The sequence below is a fragment of the Capra hircus genome, chromosome 5 (assembly GCF_001704415.2).
Source record: "Capra hircus breed San Clemente chromosome 5, ASM170441v1, whole genome shotgun sequence".
Taxonomy (NCBI): domain Eukaryota; kingdom Metazoa; phylum Chordata; class Mammalia; order Artiodactyla; family Bovidae; genus Capra; species Capra hircus.
The window spans coordinates 92,221,911-92,242,363 of record NC_030812.1 but is presented as its reverse complement, the minus strand read 5'-3'; the positions used below and the strand labels follow the sequence as shown (position 1 = coordinate 92,242,363).

The 20,453-nt window shown below is 39.2% G+C and overlaps 1 protein-coding gene across 1 annotated transcript in view; it reads right to left on the bottom strand.

Moving 5' to 3' along the window:
- The window catches only part of SLC15A5 (solute carrier family 15 member 5), a 99,671-nt gene that overhangs the window by 56,842 nt on the left and 22,376 nt on the right, over window positions 1-20,453 (bottom strand). Inside the window, 2 exon segments of the mRNA XM_018048427.1 lie at window positions 6,335-6,548; window positions 12,902-13,122. Of these exon segments, the coding sequence (XP_017903916.1) occupies window positions 6,335-6,548; window positions 12,902-13,122 (435 nt within the window).

Below are 20,453 nucleotides of genomic sequence, written 5' to 3'. Positions count from 1 at the left end.
TATCAATGTTACTTAAAAGCCAAGATAACAGCTACCTACTGGGTTGTGCACTTCTGCTTTGCACAAGGCTTAATGACAATCTTAATTAGGCTAATTTTAGTCAGATTAATACTGGTGTGTGTCAGCACTAGCTACTAAATAGCACATACTGGATTTTAACTAACGGTAGGAGAGGAAATACTCATGGTGCAAACATTTTTGAACTGAAAAAAGCTAAAACAAAGTATACCCAACTATGACAGAGGATACATCATAATATCACTGATTCTAGATTTTTGGTGTATTAAGGCTGACTTTTAAATAGATACATATGTCTCATGTAATGTTAGGAAAATACAGTCTTGATGAAACACTCTGTGTGTATCAAACCTTTGCCGTCCCAAGTTCTAAAAGATTACTTGTTAATTTCTTTAGCTGATAAACTCAAGAATGTCCTATCTTCAGTCAGAAACCCCTCTTTCCTTGCATTGTTATGAGCTAGATAAAAGCAAGCTCATTTTTTTTTCCTTTGTTAAATTTCTACTTTGACCAACCAAATGAAATTTCTCTACCTCTCTCACTCTTGGCCTGGGCTGTCATTATCCTTGTCAAACCCTAGGCATATCAGTGTTGGCACCATCTGCCTCCTTAAACATGACAGTCCTTGGACAGGGAGTGACTGACTGTGAAAGGGACTGGGGGAACCTTAAAAATCAACTCGTTGTGATGGCAGAAGGATTTTTCGTTTACTTCATAGCCTTGATTAGAAATAGCAGTAAGGATTCCAAATTAACACTAATAATGTCTATAATTTAAATGTTCAAAACAGCACTGTTTACAATAGCCAGGACATGCATGGAAGCACCCTAGATGGCCATTGACAGACGAATGGATAAAGAACATATGGTACATATATACAATGGAATATTGCTGCTGCTGCTGCTACTAAGTAGCTTCAGTCGTGTCCGACTCTGTGCGACCCCATAGACGGCAGCCCACCAGGCTCCCCCGTCCCTGGGATTCTCCAGGCAAGAACACTGGAGTGGGTTGCCATTTCCTTCTCCAGTGCATGAAAGTGAAAATTGAAGTCGCTCAGTCGAGTCCTACTCCTAGCAACCCCGTGGACTGCAGCCCATTAGGCTCCTCCATCCGTGCGATTTTCCAGGCAACAGTACTGGAGTGGGGTGCCATTGCCTTCTCCAACAATGGGATACTACTCAACCATAAAAACGAACGAAATTGAGTCAGTTGTAGTGATGTGAATGAACCTAGAGCCTGTCATACAGAGTAAAGTAAGTGCAAAAGAGAAAAATGAATATTGTGTATTAATGTATATATATGGAATCTAGAAAAATGGTTCTGATTAATCTATTTGCAGGGCAGGAATAGAGGTACAAAAGTAGAAAACAGATTTGTGGACAAGGTGGGGGAAGGAATGGGGGTGATGAACTGAGAGAGTGGCATCGGCATATACACACTGCTGCTGCTGCTGCTAAGTCACTTCAGTCGTGTCCGACTCCTTGCAACCCCAGAGATGGCAGCCCACCAGGCTCCCCCATCCCTGGGATTCTCCAGGCAAGAACACTGGAGTGGGTTGCCATTTCCTTCTCCCATATATACACTACCATGTGTGAAACAGATAACTAGTGGAAGCTACTGTATGGCACAGGGAGCTCAGCTCGGTGCTCTGTGATGACCTAGAGGGGTGGGATTGCGGTAGGAATCGGCGTATGGGAGGGAGACGAGAGAGAGTGTATAGTATACATATGACTGATTCACATTATTGTACAGCTGAAACTAACACAATATTGTAAAACAGTTATACTCCAATAAAAAGGAACTATAGATGGCTAGTAAGTGGAATAATAATAACAAATAATAAAACAACGGCCTTAGAATTAAGGTCTGAATTCAAATAAGACATCATCTTTGAGATCCTTGACCTAGTAAATGATGACTTATCATGAGATTAAGTGGGATATGCATAGGAAGGTGCCTAGGTTCAAATGAGGAATTCATAAATATTTGTTTGTTCATAATTTATATACTTACATACTTCACTCACATTTTCAAGGCACTTAGGTTCAAAGCAAAAGTAAATTTTAATGTTAGATTAATTCAGTTATGTAAATCACTATCAAAAAGTACCCTAGGTTTATGCTTCTATGTCCTGATAAAACTTATTAATCTTCCATAATCACAAGCAGGATATGGAAAACTTAAGCAAACATCTAGTTAAAAAGATACATATCATCACACCTCTTTATTTCCCCAGAGCAAAATATTATGCAAATAAGTGAGCAAGTATGTAAATGAACAAATGAATGGAGTCTGGCTTAGAAACAATTGAATTCAGTAATTTGTACTCAGAAGGATATAGCTCAGACTTTTTAGATGAATCTAGTTTTTTTCCTTTTCTTCCTGCCCACTAAGTCTGTTACCAACCTTCCCAGGGAATATTTAGTTCATTAACATCAAACAATATATCAGATAACTCTACCTCACCTTCCTTCCTCCAGAAAAACCACATACACTTCTTTAAGAATAGGCATGCTTTCAAATATGTGAGACTGGAAAATTGTCCAAGAGAAAGTGCTCATATTTCAAGTGAATTTAAGATTGCTTATACTCAGGAAGGATTTTATTTTATTTTATTTTTTTGGCCATGCCACGTGGCTTGCAAGATCTTAGTTCCCCAACCAGAGAATGTACCTGAGTCCTCACCCAGGCCCTCGTTAGTGAAAGCTAACCACTGGACTGCCAGGGAATTCACAGGAAGCATTTTAAAAAGTAGTTCTTTCATCCATATTGTATACCATATTGCTCTAAAGTAACCCAATTTAAAAATTTTTTTAGTAAGAAAGCATAATTCAGAGGCTTAGACTGAATTTTCATGATTTTGTACTGGACTGCCAAGAATTCTGGCATTTTGCAATATAAATTTACCCCCACGTTGTTCTGCATTCATTATATTTTAATAGTACACTTGCTGAGGGTATGTACAAAGTCTTACTTTTCTTTTGTATCCTCAGACAGTGCTGGACATTCACTAAATACTGGTTTGGATTTCTATACTAGCAGACCAAAAAAAAAAAAAAGCAGTTTGTAAGATTTAAGGATTGTTAAAACCTATTAAGTTTTATAGTTTGTCTAAACCTATAACAATAAATAATGTCAGGGTTACTGGCTTACAGAATAAATCAAAAAATATTTTGTACTGAAGACCTCTACAATTGAAGATAAAATAAACTGAGTTTAGTCACTTTGAGTTCTTTCTAAAAACAAATCTACTCTGTGATGTGGTCTGGAGTGATCTTGTTGATGGCTCTGGTAAATAACAGGAGGCACATATGCTAAAATGTAACTTCTATAAACAGAGAAACAGCAAAAAAAATATATATATCATAATGGGTTGCCAAAAGACTGCATTGTCTTCACAGATCTCTACAAAGGAGGTTTTAAGAATAACAACCGGAGCACCAAAGAACTGATGCTTTTGAACTGTGGTGTTGGAGAAGACTCTTGAGAGTCCCTTGAACTGCAAGGAGATCCAACCAGTCCATCCTAAAGGAGATCAGTCCTGGGTGTTCATTGGAAGGATTGATGTTGAAGCTGAAACTCCAATACTCTGGCCAACTGACATGAAGAGATGACTCATTTGAAAAGACCCTGATACTGGGAAAGATTGAGGGCAGGAGGAGAAGGGGACAACAGAGGATGAGATGGTTGGATGGCATCACCGACTCAATGGACATGGGTTTGGGTGAACTCCAGGAGTTGGTGATAGACAAGGAGGCCTGGTGTGCTGCAGTTCATAGGGTTGCAAAGAGTCAGGGCAATTGAACTGAACTGAACCAAGAGAAAAGAAACTTCCAGATGCCTGGCCTTGACTCTCAATGAAATTATTTCTCAAGTAGATGATAAGACATAATGTTGCCATTGTATGCTATTTCTTAAGAGTTTCAAACTTCCTCTGCTTTCTGTTTATCCTCACCAAACAATTAGACCTGCCCATGCAAACAATGACTTAGTATTAGCTAATATTTATAGAGCTTCCACTCTGTGCCCTAACTGTGCTCTAGGCGCTATTATCACCTTGAATGATTTCAAACGTTTTACAGAACAAAGGGTTCCAACATTTATCTCAGGTACGGCCCTCAATTAAAAAAAGTGAACTAGAAGACAAAATTAAGTGGCTTTCCCAAGTCACCCAGGAACAGCTCAGCAGCAGAGCAGGGGCTGAGACCCCAGTCTCTGGTCATCAGATGAGCTTGGGTTTCCTGTTTCTTATCTTCTTGGTCCATGGCAGTGCCTGCCGGACCACAGCGAGGCAGAGGAGAATGTCACCAGGATGCTCCTCCTCTCCCATTTCATTGGCAGAAATTTTACTTTACCCACTATAGATTGTGTTCTGAGTAAGAAGTCCTACATTTTTTTCACTTTAAAAAATTGAGAGTAGACCATATCATCAACAACAACATGATAATAATGAGGTCAATGTTCAGTCATGTCCAACTCTTTGCCGCCCTATAAACTGTAGCCCACCAGGCTCCTTTGTCCATGGAATTTTCCAGGCAAGAATGCTGGAGTGGGTTGCCATTTCCTTCTCCAGAGGATCTGCCTGATCCAGGGATGGAATCTGTGTAAGATGTCCTACATTTTTTTTCACTTTAAAAATTAAGAGAAGACCATAACAACAACAAGGTAGCAATTATATGAGGTCAAGGATGCGTTTACTACCCTTATTGTCATAAATATTTTGCAATATAGAATGGTATCAATTTATAACATTGTGTACCTTAAACTCACACATTTGATGCTTTTGAATTATGGTGTTGGAGAAGACTCTTCACAGTCCCTCGCACAGCAAGGAGATCAAACCAGTCAATCCTAAAGGAAATCAACCCTCAATATTCACTAGAGAGACTGATGCTGAAGCCGAAGCTCAATACTTTGGCCTCCCGATGCGAAGAGCTGACTGATTGGAAAAGACCCTGATGCTGGGAGAGACTGAGAGCAGGAGGAGAAGGGATGTCAGAAAATGAGATGGTTGGATAGCATGGCCGATTCAGTGGACATGAGTTTGAGAAAACTCTGGAATATAGTGAAGGACAGGGAAGCCTGGTGTGCTCCAGTCTACCGGCTTGCAAAGAGTTGGGCACAACTGAGAGACTGAATCTTTATTTTTAAAATGGAAGGATAATTCTTTAAGAACATGTAAATAGACACCCAAAGGAATAGAGAGAATATACGAACATAAGTAGACCTTATTTGTACATGGGCTTCCCTGGTAGCTCAGACGGTAAAGCATCTGCCTACAATGTGGGAGACCCAGGTTCTATCCCTGGGTGGGGAAGATCCCCTGGAGAAGGAAATGGCAACCCACTCCAGTATTCTTGCCCAGAAAATCCCATGGACTGAGGAGCCTGGTAGGCTACATTCCATGGGGTCGCAAATAGTTGGACACGACTGAGCAACTTCTTTCTTTCTTATTTGTACATGAAATTTTATATCTATGAAACTATTTACAATTTTTTAAAAATTAAAATTTTAAATGAAAGACAGGGAAGCTTGGCGTGCTGCAGTCCATGAAATCCCAAAGAGTTGGACATGACTTGGCAACTGAACAACGTCAATTATATCTCAAGGTGGAAAAATTGTTTGAAAATTATTGTTGCACACCTTACTAGTGGAAGAAGTACTGTACTGAAACTGAATCACAGTACTAACTTGTAATAATTTTTTTTGGTGGTTCAGAAGTTAATTCCTCCCAAGTATTATTGCTTACCTGTGTTAATTTTTTAAAACATTCTCAGCATCAACTTAGGAGTAGAGACTGTTTTACATGAAGAGGGAGACACCATTTGGTGGCACTGAAAATTTGCCGAGTCTTTATATCAGGTGTGTCTTCTGAGAAGCAAAGAAGGATAGGAAGAAAATGGAACACTGATGTCCATGTAGAGACTTTAGAAAATGGACATCAATACTCTTGAATGTACCTTCTTCCTAATTTGTCAAAATCAGACTCTACTCCAGAGCACATAGCTAACTTAGAGCCTTGTACAGTGTTTCTTATTTTAGTGTGGGATGGAGAGGGTGGGACGAATTGAGAGAGTAGCACGGAAACATACACTGTACCATACGTAAAACAGCCAGCCAGTGGGAATTTGCTGCATGACATAAGGAGCTCAACCCAGCGCTCTGTAACCACCTCCAGTGGTGTGGAAGGTGGCAGGGAGGATTAAGAGGGAGGGGACATATGTAGACCTGTAGCTGATTCATGATGATGTGTGGCAGAAATCAGCATAATATTGTAAAGTAATTACCCTCTGATTAAAAAAAAGTTACAAACCACTTACTGGAAATGGTAAGTTGTACTTATGAATGCATGCTGACAGAAAAGAGCCATCTCTCTTAGAGGGAAGCAAGCAGGTGCTGAAATATACCATAAAAGGAGCCAGAATGAGTAGTGGTAGGATACTGATGACATTCATGACTGAAACTGGCAGAAGCGATCCACGCAGATTAAGACTGGAATTCACAGTCTGCAGATAATATCCTGAAGGAATCTGCTTTTCAACAGGGAAAGAGCCATGCTTTAAGACAGTGGTTTAAGACTTCCCCGGTGGTCCAGTGGTTAACACTCTGAGCTTCCAGTGCAGGGGGGGTGTGTGGGTTTGGTCTCTGGTTGGGGAGCTAGGATCCCACGTGCCCCATGGTGAGGCCAGAATAAATGAATAAATAAATAAAATGATTTCAAAAAAGAAAAAAAGACAGTGGTTTAACTTTAGAGGAAGATTCCTGTGGCAGATGCCTTGTCCCTTGCCTGTACTCTGTGAGAGATAAGCTGGACATTCCCCATGTCTTGGAGGTCATGATTATGAGCTGACAAAGGTCAGCAGGAGCTCTGTTTAGTCTATTGACAATGCTACTGATTCTTTATGATGAATCTTTGGTCATCTAGTCTTTCTTCTTAATTTTCCTTGGAAAAGTAACAAAGACCCTAAGTTTGTGCCTCAGATGACACATAAGAAATCAAGTAACAAATATTCCATATCAGCAAGTAAAGTTTTTGTTTTTCCCAACAATAAAGCGAAAGCCAGCAGAAAGTATTAAGACTTTCTTTTCACTCATAAACAATAGATTGTGGCCAGTATATCCTTTAAATTGCACTGAGTTTGGTAGCAAAATAAGTAAGAATGATTTTTCCCTAAGAAGAGGGGCCCAGTGTAGAAACCCATTGCTTGATGTAGGCTATATTTATAGGCTCCCTGGACTGGTCTTGTTTTTAATATGTCAAGTAAAATGAAAAAAAAAAAAAAAAAAAGAGAGAGAAAACAGACTTGTTTCTATACTCTCCTTTTAAACTAATTGTGAAGCATTAGAGGACCAAAAAGGTAATTCCATGAAAAAAGTTGCACAATAAAGTAGATGAAATTAAAAACAAACATGCAAAAGAACCTACAGCAACAAACAATACCTCTGCCCCACTGCAAACCCTCCACATAGTGTCCGAATTTCATTTTTAAAATAAATCCTAATACTAACTAAAACTCTGACATTAACTTGGAGTCTCTTCATGTGCTCCAACCCTTTGTTAGGTCATAACTGTTAGGTCAGAACTAAAGCACAGTGTCACAGGAAAGGTGTATCTTCTCACTTCATGAGCTCTGTTGCAATAATCACATCTTTGTCATTATCATTAGCAGCACAGAGTATTTCTTTAATTCCCAGTGGCACACAAAGCTACTAATTGGCTTGGTGAGAAAGTCAACCCAAGTTTTGTCCTTAAGGGATGGAGTCTCCATATTTTTTTTTTTTCTTATAGTGTGTGAACTTCATTAGGATTCCTGCATTACCCCCATCCTGGGAGAGCAACCTGGCTCAAACATCCAGATGATAACTTTTTGTTTGAAACCTTCACTATCTCCTTCTCTAATTATCAGGTTGTGCAACTTGAGAAGCATAAGGAGAAGCAGAGTCATAAGTCAGTACAGTTGCAAACAAGTCCACCAATTACAGAATGAGCCTTTTGCTCTATTAACTGCCTCCATCCAGGGATGAACTACATTTTCACTGAGATTTTTTTTTTTAATCTATATAAAATATGTCCTGGTGATAATTTATTTTCCGATCTTGAATTTGACCCTTGGGATAGTAAACAGGATTGTTATAGTTGGGTAAAGGCAGCAAGAGAGAAGGGAACATGAGCTAGTTCTGCCCTAGTTCCATCAAAATATTAAGTTTCTTCCTTAAGCAGAGGAAAATGAATGATTTTTTTAAGAAAAAGTGCTGGCAGCAGAGCTCCTCTAAGACTGAGAGGCTCACAGCACAACTTGGAAGTTTCTGTTACTGATTTCAAATGAGAATTATTGTTAATAGGAATAGTTATTATCAGCATGAATCACAGACACAGAAACCTGCTAACTTAATAATGTGGCAAATGTATGATTAATCTTTAGTGAAGCAATATTCGTATATTGCCTAATCTAAGAAAAGGCTCTGATGTCTTGAAAGCTTGAAATCATTTCTGCTTCTGCCTCAAGTTCTGAAATCATCTCCTTTTAAAATTTTAAATACTCTTATTTCATACAAGCCTCTGAGTATTCAGGAATAATTGCTGTCAATAGAGATTCATTTTCACCTCTGAATGGCCAGTAATGTCAAATGGCAACATCATCGGCCTTAATATCAACATATTTTAAATGTATGTCTTGGAACTGAAGGTCAATAATTGCTACTAAATTTAAAATATGGCATGCTATGATGTTTTATTCTTGGTGCTTTGATCTCCTTTATACTGGTGATTATTTCATCTGGAAGCAAAAATCTAACACCAGCCTATCCCAGCGGAAGTTTCATCGGCCCCCTTGAGAAGTATATTCTAACCATTTTCTCTGGAGTTTCTGGCATAACATTACTGTATATGATTTTGGAACCTGTATAGTCTGTACAGGGTTTTTTTTTTTTTTTTTTTAATTAATTTTTGGCTGCACCGCCTGGAATACAGGATCTTAGTTCCTTGACCGGGGATCAAACCCATGACTCCTGCAGTTGAAGCACAGAGTCTTAACCACTGGACTGCCCAGGGAGTTCATTGTACAGGGATTTTTTTAAATACAATTTTACCTATTCATCTATCATATTCCTGGCTGCTCTGGGCCTTCGTGGCTTTGTTGCTTTTCTCTGGTGCCACGAGCAGGGCTACTCTCTAGTTGCAGTGCTCGGGCTTCTCATGGCAGTGGCTTCTTCTCTTGTTCTGGAGCATGGGCTCTAAGGCACCCAGGCTGCAGCCGCCGAGGCATGTGGGCTCAGTAGCTGTGGCTCCCGGGCTCTAGAGCACAGGCTCAACAGCTGCGGTACATGGGCTTAGTTGCCCTGAGGCCTGTGGGATCTTCCCTGATCAGAGGTTGAATCCACGTCGCCTGCATTGGCAGGCAGATTCTTCGCCACTGAACCATCAGGGAAGCCCTGTATACGGGTTTTTAACCCAAAGGCAAGAGCGGTATAGTTGGTAACAGCAAAGTGTGGGCACTGATGCCCGCCCTGGGTTGGGACAGTCATGTGGCCATATTGTTAGTAGGGCAACCAAGAGCAAATTGCAAGCCACTTAATGTCTCTGAGACTCAGATCTAGGATAACAAAATCAGTTCTGAGGCATGCTGTGGGGGTTGACTTAAGACACTGTGAAGTCATCCTTTAGCGGCTATATAGGTGATCAATGATATTAGTGTTTGTTCTTTGCAACAGAGTAGGCATCTAGATTTGGTGATAGGCTTAAAAATTAGTTTATCAAAGTTTATTATAATTTATGTCAAATTTTAAAATATATGACAGTTTTCAGAGAAGGGTTAGATTTAGTCAAAAGAAACAGTAGGAGTCACTAAATTATGAGGGTAAGAATCAAGAATTTGTGCTATTTGTACAGAAGGTTCAAGGCTGCCCATGGGTCAGTTAGCAATTTTGTACTCATGATTAATTTCTTCATCCTAAGATTTTTTATAATATTAATGTTCATATATAGAGGTGGTATTTTTGTATTTTTGCACCATCTATTCTTGTAGAGTCAAGAGAGAGGTTGAATCTACTAAATCAGCCTAGTTTTCATGTATTGTTTAGAACAAGGGTCAGCAAGCTTTTCTGTAAAAGGCCAGATAGACAATATTTCCATGTGTGGATTCTGTTGCAACTACTCAACTCTGCTGTTTGCAGGCATAAACAGACATGCTATTACAAATGAACATAAGACTGTGTTCCAATAAACTGTATTTATGAACGCTGAATTTTTTTTTTTTCTTTTAAAGAAGAGGCTTTTATTCTAGTTGCTGGCAGGATCCTTCTAAACAAGGAGAAATCCTATGCTTATTCTTCTCTAACAATTGTACTTTCTTTTTTTTTTTTTTAATCAAAGTAGAGTTGATTTATAACGTTGTGCTACTTTCAAGTGTACAGGAAAGTGATTCAATATATATGCACTCAATATATGGGGGCGCTCTGATAGCTCAGTTGGTAAAGAATCTGCCTTCAATGCAGGAGACCTCAGTTCGATTCCTGGGTCAGGAAGATACGCTGGAGAAGGGATAGGCTACCCACTCCAGTATTCTTGGGCTTCTGCTGTGGCTCAGTAGGTAAAGAATCTGCCTGTAATGTGAGGGATCTGGGTTCGACCCCTGGGTTGGGAAGATCCTGTGGAGAAGGGAAAGGCTACCTACTCCAGTATTCCAGCCTGGAGAATTCCATGGACTGTATAGTCCATTGGGTTGCAAAGAGTCAGACATGACTGAGCGACTTTCACTTCACTTCATACTCTCTCTCTCTCTCTCTCTATATATATATAGAGAGAGAGTCTAAGTCATTTCAGTCGTGTCTGACTCTGTGCAACCCCATAGACAGCAGCCCACCAGGCTCCCCTGTCCCTGGCATTCTCCAGGCAAGAACACTGGAGTGGGTTGCCATTTCCTTCTCTAATGCATGAAAGTGAAAAGTGAAAGTGAAGTTGCTCAGTCGTGTCCAACCTTCAGCGACCCCATGGACTGCAGCCTTCCAGGCTCCTCTTTCCATGAGATTTTCCAGGCAAGAGTACTGGAGTGGGGTGCCATTGCCTTCTCTGCTCTCTCTCTCTCTCTCTCTCTCTCTCTCTCTCTCTCTATATATATATATATATATATATATATATATATATATTGGATTGGCCAAAGTTCATTCAGGTTTTCCCATAAGATGTTATAAAAAACCCAAACGAACTTTTTCAGATTCACTTGTTCAGATTCTTTTCCCTTATAGGCTATTGCAAAATACTGAATGTAGTTCCCTGTGTTGGATAAGGCCTTGTTGGTTATCTGTAGTACTGCATGCATGCTAAGTCACTTCAGCAGTGTCCAACTCTGTGCGACCCTATGGACTGTACCCTGCCTGGCTCCTCTGTCCATGGGATTTCCCAGGTAAGAATACTTGAGTGGGTTGCCATGCTCTCTTGTGGGGGATCTTCCTGAGCCAGGGATTGAACCCATGTCTCTTACATCTCCTGCACTGGCAGGGAGGTTCTTTACCACTAGCACCACCCAGTAGAGTGTATATGTTAATCCCAAGCTCCTAATTTATCCTTACTGCCCTTTCCCTTTGGTAATCATAAATTTGTTGTTTGTTTTCTATGGACACCTCATTTTGAATTTCATACAATTTATAATTATAATTGTGCACCCAATTATAATTATAATGTGCTGCAAAATATTATTCTTTTTTTATTTTTAAAAATCATGTGAAGATGCAAAAACCTTCTTACCTTACAGGATATATGAAAAAGGCAATGGGCTGGATTTGGTTTGCAGGTAGTAATTTGCTGATCCCTGGTTTAGAGGAGCAAGTGTTTTACTAAGAGTCAGAAGATAAGATTCTGTCTTTTCTTTCACTGCTATTCACTGACCTACTTACCCCAAATCACTTAACTTTTTTCAAGCCTCAGTTTCCTCTTCAACAAATGAAGGAATTGAGTAAGTTAATCTCTAAGATTTTTTTTCTAGATCTATAGATTGTAGAATCTACTATTCTATGATTTAACTCATTCATTAGCCATCTAATTCCAAGTTAGATGTTAGCAATGAAGAGTTTCAAATTTCTTCAAAGATTTTTATAATCATTTATATTTCTTCCTAACTGAATCAGCCAGTTTAGCTACTTGTTAATACCAATTTTTAAAAGCTTGGTCAAGGAGGAAAGCCAAGTTAATTTATCTCCATTTCTGTTGCTCAGACGCTCAGTCATGTCCGACTCTTTGTGACCCCCTGGACTATAGCCCACTAGGCTCCTCTGTCCATGAGATTCTCCAGGCAAGAATACTGAAGTGGGAGGCCATGTCCTTCTCCAGGGGAACTTCCTGACCCAGGGATCAAACTCTTTATCTCTTACATCTCCTACATTGGCAGGTGAATTCTTTACCACTAGTACCATCTGCGGAGAAGGCAATAGCACCCCACTCCAGTACTCTTGCCTGGAAAATCCCATGGATGGAGGTGCCTGGTAGGCTGCAGACCATGGGGTCACTAAGAGTCAGACAAGACTGAAGCCACTTAGCAGCAGCACCACCTGAGAAGCCCATAATTGCCCATAGAGCTCATATTTTTCCAAGTTACTCACAAGCCTTGGAAATTCTGTAAAGTATTATCTGCCATGTCTGCACCTAATGACAGACACTTGCAGTTCAACAGGAAAAATGCCACACTCAGATCCTCCTCTGGAATGCTTATATCTGACTCCACTTAGTCCTTAAAACCTAGAGCCTGTAATGATTAGAAACATTTATAGGTTAACATCCTAACCAAGTATATGGGAAACACTTGTTGGGGTGAAAAGAAATGTCTACTTGTAATGTTATCATGCAATCATTTTACTGTTTCTGTGGGTAGTATTAGTTATCTTTCTTCACTTGCATAATGCATGTTTTGCAGAGGAGCTAAAAAATAAAGAGTGGCAGACGGTTGAAGAAAAATTTTGGGTCTTCCACAAGGAACTCACTGTAGCGACCGCTATTTTTTTCCTTGGCATGGTCCAACCAGCTTGTCACACCTCCACCAAGGTGGCAATACTGCAGACAACATGTTTTCAGTGCATTAACAAACACCTGGAATGTTGTCAGGAGGGAGCAACCTGCAAATAATTGGAAATATTATGTATTTAGTAAAGGAATATTTTTCAGTTTTCCAAAATATCTATCAGAAAGATAACAATGGAAAGGATGAAGGGCAGTAAAGTGAGAAGATTTTAGCACCCAAGGGGCTGAATTCAAAGGAACAAGCTTCTGAAGAGGGTTCTGGCATCCTGGTGACCAGCCCAAGGTGGTGCCTGACAGCCGATGTAAAAAATGAAAAAGGTAAGATCAACGGGAGCATATTAAAAAGGGAAGAAAGGTGACAAAATATAGCACCAAAGTAAAAGATTTCAGAATCTCTCAGAAGCCTCTAACTTTAACACATTAATGAATGAGACAACCTGAACTTTCTTTTACAGCCTTAACACAAAGAACTGGTACTGTTTTTTTTTTTTTTTTTAAATATAAATTGCCATATAAATAATCCTCACTTTCCTTGTCAGGTAGAAGGTGGTTTCTTATTTTGACATGTAGATGAAAGGAAATATATTCTCTGCTTTGACTTTATCCTTGAATTTCAGACATGAGGTTAAACTTTGAACTCTTCAAATGACTTTATATATGTTGATAGTGTCACCAAAAGTTCAGATTAGATTAGCTGGCTTTTTGACTTTTCCAGTAGTTTCCTCTGGGTTTATATGGCTGTCGCTTAGCATCAGAAGCATTTTATTGCTTTAGGTATTTGCAATCACTTAACTGATAGTGATTTGCAACCTCATTGTTGCTTCTTTTATGATCTTTCAAATTTCACCTTTTCATTGACTCCGTTAGGACTTCCTAACCCAATGACAGATAAGAGATCCTGGTTTAGTTAGCAGTTCAGAGGTGCCATCATGATTGTTACAATGTTTCATAGCACTCCCTTAGCACTCCCTTAGACCAGATAAACCTTGCCTTAAATTACAAAGACACCAAACCATGGTTGCAGGATAAACAGTGAAATAAACAGGAACATGATTGAGTTTCTCCAAAGAAGGCTGCTTTAGAAACTCAAGAGTATATAGTTTGATCATCATTTTAAATACGTTCAAGTTTCCCATAGTAAAATTCTAGATGAAATGCATTGTAACCAAGTTCATTTAAATGCCACAGTGTTGGTTTTCAGATTTAAATAAAGAATATTCATTTCTTTTTATGGTTATAGAGTGATGATATTGATTGGATCTGGTCTTTTCTTTAAGAGTTGTAATAGACCTATTATGTCAGTCTTTGATTAATTGAGGAAGCTGGGGGCCTGGTAATTGAATATGGAGCCTTTCACCTCTAAGTCACTGAATCAAATCCAGCCCAAATTGGTAGTGACCAAGAATGATTACAGCTGAGGCTCTTTGGCTGCCTCTGCGAAGTGTGTTGAGGTCAAGTGGAAGTATGTCGGGATAATTGCTGACAGGAGACAGGCTCATATCTACTGTCACTCTTGCCTCGTAGTCACTGTGGCCAGGACTTGGATGAAAGGCCCTCAGAACTGGGAAGTCCAAAGGAGACAGACGTCCCTGTGAGTGGCCACGGTTTGTGTCCCTTAACAATGAAATAATTGGGACATCTCTTTACTATTGGAGGAAGAACTGCTCTATTAGGAAACTTTCTCAGCTATTTCAATTAGTTTAGTTAAGGTTTTGGTAAGATGAGGACTAAAAATGTCTTGATGAACAGTCTAGAGACAATTTGAACAGGTCTGGGCTTGGAGACTTAACTTCCTGACATTTCCTTCTGATCTTGTTTCAGTTGCTCATCAACCTGTTCTCTGTTCAACTCTTGTGAAACAGTACCAAGTAGTCAGAAGGGTGATTACTGGCGTTGATCCAACTTCTCTGTGCTTTCAAATAGGCTTTCTTATTAAATGATAACTATTTGAAGGATAAAAGATTATTTCCAGAGGTATTTTCCCTAATTTCCTTCATATGTTTTAAATTCAGGACTTTATTGAATATAATGTTTTAAACTCACTATTTCTTCTTCACATAAACAAATCACTATGTCTTAAGGAAAACTGGGATCTGCTTTTATGTGTGATAAATTGATATCTCCAATCTTATTAAATAATTAATATTGCTATCTTATTATTTCTAAAGAAAGGGAGTTTGAATTAGTGCTTCTGAAATTAGCTGTGTTGAAAGATAAAAGTTTTTTTTAAAAATTTATCAACTATAATAGTCAATACATTTGTGAAGTATGATAAAATGAAATACCTAAGAAATAACACAAAAACAAAGATACAAAATATAAAACCTGATCATCTGATTATTAAATACAACAGATATATGATGTAACTTTCCATAATACTTCTACTGTGTTTTCTCCCAGTGACTTTATCTTCTTTGTTACACACTAGTAACAATTTATGATAAGCATTGCTTGATGGACCAAGTTTTCAGTAGCCTACCTTAAATACACACTTTGAAAAATGAATTTATTTAAACAAGTAAAATAGTATCTGATATGGTGATATGCAACAATGAAAACAAAATGATTAAGAACAAGAAATGATTAAGTATGAAGAAGGTCTAAAATTTTAGCTAGCCCTTCATGTGTGCATCAGTTCAGTTCAGTCGCTCAGTCATGTCCGACTCTTTGCGACCCCATGAATCACAGCATGCCAGGCCTCCCTGTCCATCACCAACTCCCAGAGTTCACTCAAACTCACGTCCATTGAGTTGATGATGCCATCCAGCCATCTCATCCTCTGTCGTCCCCTTCTCCTCCTGCCCCCAATCCCTCCCAGCATCAGTCTTTTTCAATGAGTCAACTCTTCGCATGAGGTAGCCAAAGTACTGGAGTTTCAGCTTTAGCATCATTCCTTCCAAAGAACACCCAGGGCTGATCTCCTTCAGAATGGACTGGTTGGATCTCCTTGCAGTCCAAGGCACTCTCAAGAGTCTTCTCCAACACCACAGTTCAAAAGCATCAATTCTTCGGCACTCAGCTTTCTTCACAGTCCAACTCTCACATCTATACATGACCACTGGAAAAACCATAGCCGTGACTAGACGGACCTTTGTTGGCAAAGTAATGTCTCTGCTTTTGAATATCATAACTTTTCTTCCAAGGAGTAAGCGTCTTTTAATTTCATGGCTACAATCACCATCTGCAGTGATTGTGCATAAGTGATGCCAAACAAATGTGAATACCAACATTCATTCATTCATTTAACATATTTTATTACATACCTACTATGTTCCAGTAACTTTTCTGGTCCTTAAGAATATCGTAGTGAAGAAGATCCATAGGTCCCTGAGAAGACACTAAACAAGCTGGGAAATACTAGGTGAGTTCAACGATGAAACAAAGTGAAGTGATTAGATAGAGACCGTAGAAGTAAGGTGTGCATGTCCGTCCTCAGTCATGTCAGACTCTTGGTGATCCCATGGACTGTAGCCCACCAGGCTCTTCCATTCATGGCATTTCCTAGGCAAGAATACTGGAGTGATTTGCCGTTTCCTTCTCCTGGAGATCTTCTCAACCCAAGAGTCAAACCTTCATCTCCAGTGTCTCTTCCATTGACAGGCAGATTCTATACCACTGCTCTAGCTGGGAAGCCTGGGGTAGGGTGTAGACACCACCTAAAGAGTTGAAATTTGAATTGAGAGTTGAATAGATTGGAAATAGGCAAAATGACCCAGAGGAAGCATATACCAAGCATGTCATGAAGTAGAAATTAGCTGGGAGAGGCTCAGAAACAGTAAAGGTCAATGAAGCTGTAGTTCAGAATGTTGGAAGGAAATAAGGTCCAAGAGTTGGTCAGGGTCAGACTTTACAGGCCAAGGTAAGGAACCTGGAGTTTATTTTTCATGTTATGAGAAACTACCAAGAAATTTTACACAGAGTAGACATAAGATATGATGTACGTTTTAAAAAAAAAAGTTACTCTGGAACTGTGGTAGTTGTGTGCATAATGGATTTTACCGAACAAGAGACAAAGATGGAAGACAGTTAACAGGTAATGATGACTTGACCACAGACCAGGAAGGAGAGAAGTGAACCGAATGGGATGTGTTTACATGTCAATGCCAAACCCCTAACTACCCCCCTCCCCATCCTTCCTCCCTGGTAACCATAAATTCACTCTCTGTTTGTTAGTCTGTTTCAGTTTTATAAATAAGTTCATTTGTATCTTTTATTAGTTTCATATAAGTGATATCATTATGATATTTGTCTTTCTCTTCTGATTTATTTCACTCAGTATATACCGACAATCACTAAGTCCATCCATGCTGCCATAAATGGCATTATTTCATTCTTCTTAATGGCTGAGTTTTCATCACATATAATGGACACACTGCTATATTTAAAGTGGATAACCAACAGAGACCTACTTTATAGCACAGGGAACTCTACTCAATATTGTGTAACTACCTAAATGGGAAAAGAATTTGAAAAAGAATAGACAGCTGTACAACTAAATCACTTCACTGTACATCTGTAACACAACATTGTTAATCACCTATCACTTAATCACCTATACTTCAATATAAAATAAAAAGTTAAAATAAGAATGAGAAGTGTTGTTGAAGAATCAACAGGATATTTTGACACGGGGAGAGGGTGGAGAAATGAGAAGATTTGAGGATGGTACTTCTGTTCCCCTTACATGAAGATGGAAAAGACAAGCACATTTGCAGTGGGATGAATTAAGAGTTGAGCTTTGTCAGCTTAAATTTGAGATGATCCCTGGATAACCAAATGAAAATGAATAGGAAGTCAGGAATGTGAGTTTCAAGATGAGGAGAGTTAAATGAGATGGAGTGTTTGGTGTGGATCACTTAAGGAAAGAGGGTAAAGAGAGAAGAATGCGGTCCTGGAATAAATTCCAGGGCTCTGTTCCAATTCGCCATCTGATGTGAAGAGCTGACTCAAGACCCTGATGCTGGGAAAGACTGAGGGCAGGAGGAGAAGGGGATGACAGAGAATGAGATGGTTGGATGGCATCAACGGACCTAAGTTTGAGCAAGCTTTGAGAGATAGTAAAAGATAGGGAAGCCTGGAATGCTGCAGTCCATGGGGTTGCAAAGAGTTGGACACAACTGAGTGACTCAACAACCACTCCATTGAGAGACTATAAGAATGAGAAAAGGTGGCCAAGGAGAAAGAGCGGACAATGAACTAGATGGACTGTTAGTCAGAGGAAAGAGGAAGTAAAAAACCTAATTGACAAGGTGGACTGAGAGGGAGCCAGAAGGAGGCGGGAAAAGGAGCTATGCTGTATCTGTCTATGCAGAGGGAGCATCCATTATCCATTCAAACTGTAACTATCCCCAAGTGTCAGGAGGGAAGCCCCATTGAAAACATCTGTATCTAAACATCATACCACATTCCTGGATTAATCTATTAGGCTTAATAGGAAACTCAAGCCTTCTGTACAATAAACTTCAAACCCAAGCCTTCTGTATAATATTGTGCGTCGTGTAGACTCAGCCTTTAAAAAAACTCCATTGTCATTATAATCCTCAAATTGCTTTTCTACACCAGGAGCAGAAACTGGGAAGCTGAAAAAAAAAACCTGAAATGAAAATGCAACTGAGACTTCAAGTTCCAGTTTAAACACGCATGGCAAACACACCAGGTGTGCACATTTTAGAATAAAACAGATGAGCTATTTAAAATGTTTATTGTCAAACTTAAAAGATCATAACCATTACTATTTTTTTATTTTTTTATTTTAAAAAAAACTTTAGAAAGCAATTTTTAAATTCTTTGTACCTTTAAGTTCCTGGCTCTGATGGTCTGCTCCTCTGACCTTGATCTAATCATGAACATCTATTCTACTTAATTATAATAAAAAATCCTACATTGCACTCTAGATGGTAGATGCACTTTTTCCCCTTCTTCTTTGGTCACCTGCCAGTTCTCAAAATTACAGCAGTGGGAAGAAATGCAAATGAAGACTGTGCTTGACAGCTAAACATAATGTAATGCATAGTCCACATTTGAAAAGTTACCTTAAAATAAAAGGTAGCATATAAAAAATCATTTCTTTAAGGTCACCTATGGCTTTGAATTACAACTTTGAGGAAGTTCCAATTTAGTCATCAGAGAGGAAGAAGCCAAAATAAGGATGATATACTTTTCTAGAGGGAAGACAGAGTTTTACTTCACCATAGTTGGGTGACTGTATAACTTTGAAAAAGAAACAAAACAAAGCAAAACAACTCCAAAATATTCATTTTATAGAGTGTTGTGTAAAGTAAACTGCTGGTGAACATTTTGTAGTTTTACCCGCAGCTAATACAATTTTTTCTTGTAACTGTCCAAAGAAAGGTTACCTTATCACATGTTAAAATAGGTAGCATATGAACTACAGTAGTCTGGCAGTAAACAGAGCTGATCAAATAGATTTGTATTACATGAAGAATTATAGTTTTTTATTCAGATGAATTCAGATGAATATATACTTTCAGATAGGAGATTAGGAAGCAAATGGTTGGATGCTGAATAGTTATATAGAAAATCTGAATGTAAAAATTATGTATAAGCTTCTCTGTTGGCTTAGTAAGTTAAGAATCTGCCTGCAATGCAGGAGACCCAGGTTTGATCCCTGGCTTGGGAAGAAGCCCTGGAGTAGGAAATGGCAACCTGCTCCAGTATTCTTGCCTGGAAAATTCCATGGACATAAGAGCCTGGTAGGCTGCAGTCCATGGGTTGCAAATAGTCAGACACGACTGGGTGACTAACACATTCACAAAAGCAGAATTACTTGACAATTACATACTCCAGAATATGCCAAAGTGGTCTTTTGACAAAAGTTTATACTTCCTTTACATTTTCCTCTTTTTTGCCTTGTGGGGCTGACAGAGAGGATCTCTCAGACATCCTTTTGCATAATGAACCCATTCCACAGACTGCCAGGAGGCTGTGTACTGCCCAGCTGTGACTGACAGAACACAGATCTCTGAGAAACAAGGCAGAGGCTTCCGGGGTAATGTTTCCCCTGTCTCACTGCCTCAGTTCATGGTGTGAAAAAAACGAGCTCTAGCCTGAGAAAAGTAAGATCTGGGTTCTGGTTCCACATCAGCCACTGCCTGTGACGTCTTGGGCAACTCATTAAATTCAATTATGTCTCATCTTCTGCACTCAGTTTAACAATAACAAACACTGAACATTTACTATACTCCAAATATGTATACGACTCAGGAATTTTCTTTTATAATTGAATTTATTTATTTTTAATTGAAGGCTTCCCTTGTGGCTCACCTGGTAAAGAATCTGCCTGAAGTGCCGGAGACCTGGGTTTGATCCCTGTGTTGGGAAGATCCCCTGGGGAAGGAAAAGGCTACCCACTCCAGTATTCTGACCTGGAGAGTTCCGCAGACTGTATAGTCCATGAGGTCGCAGA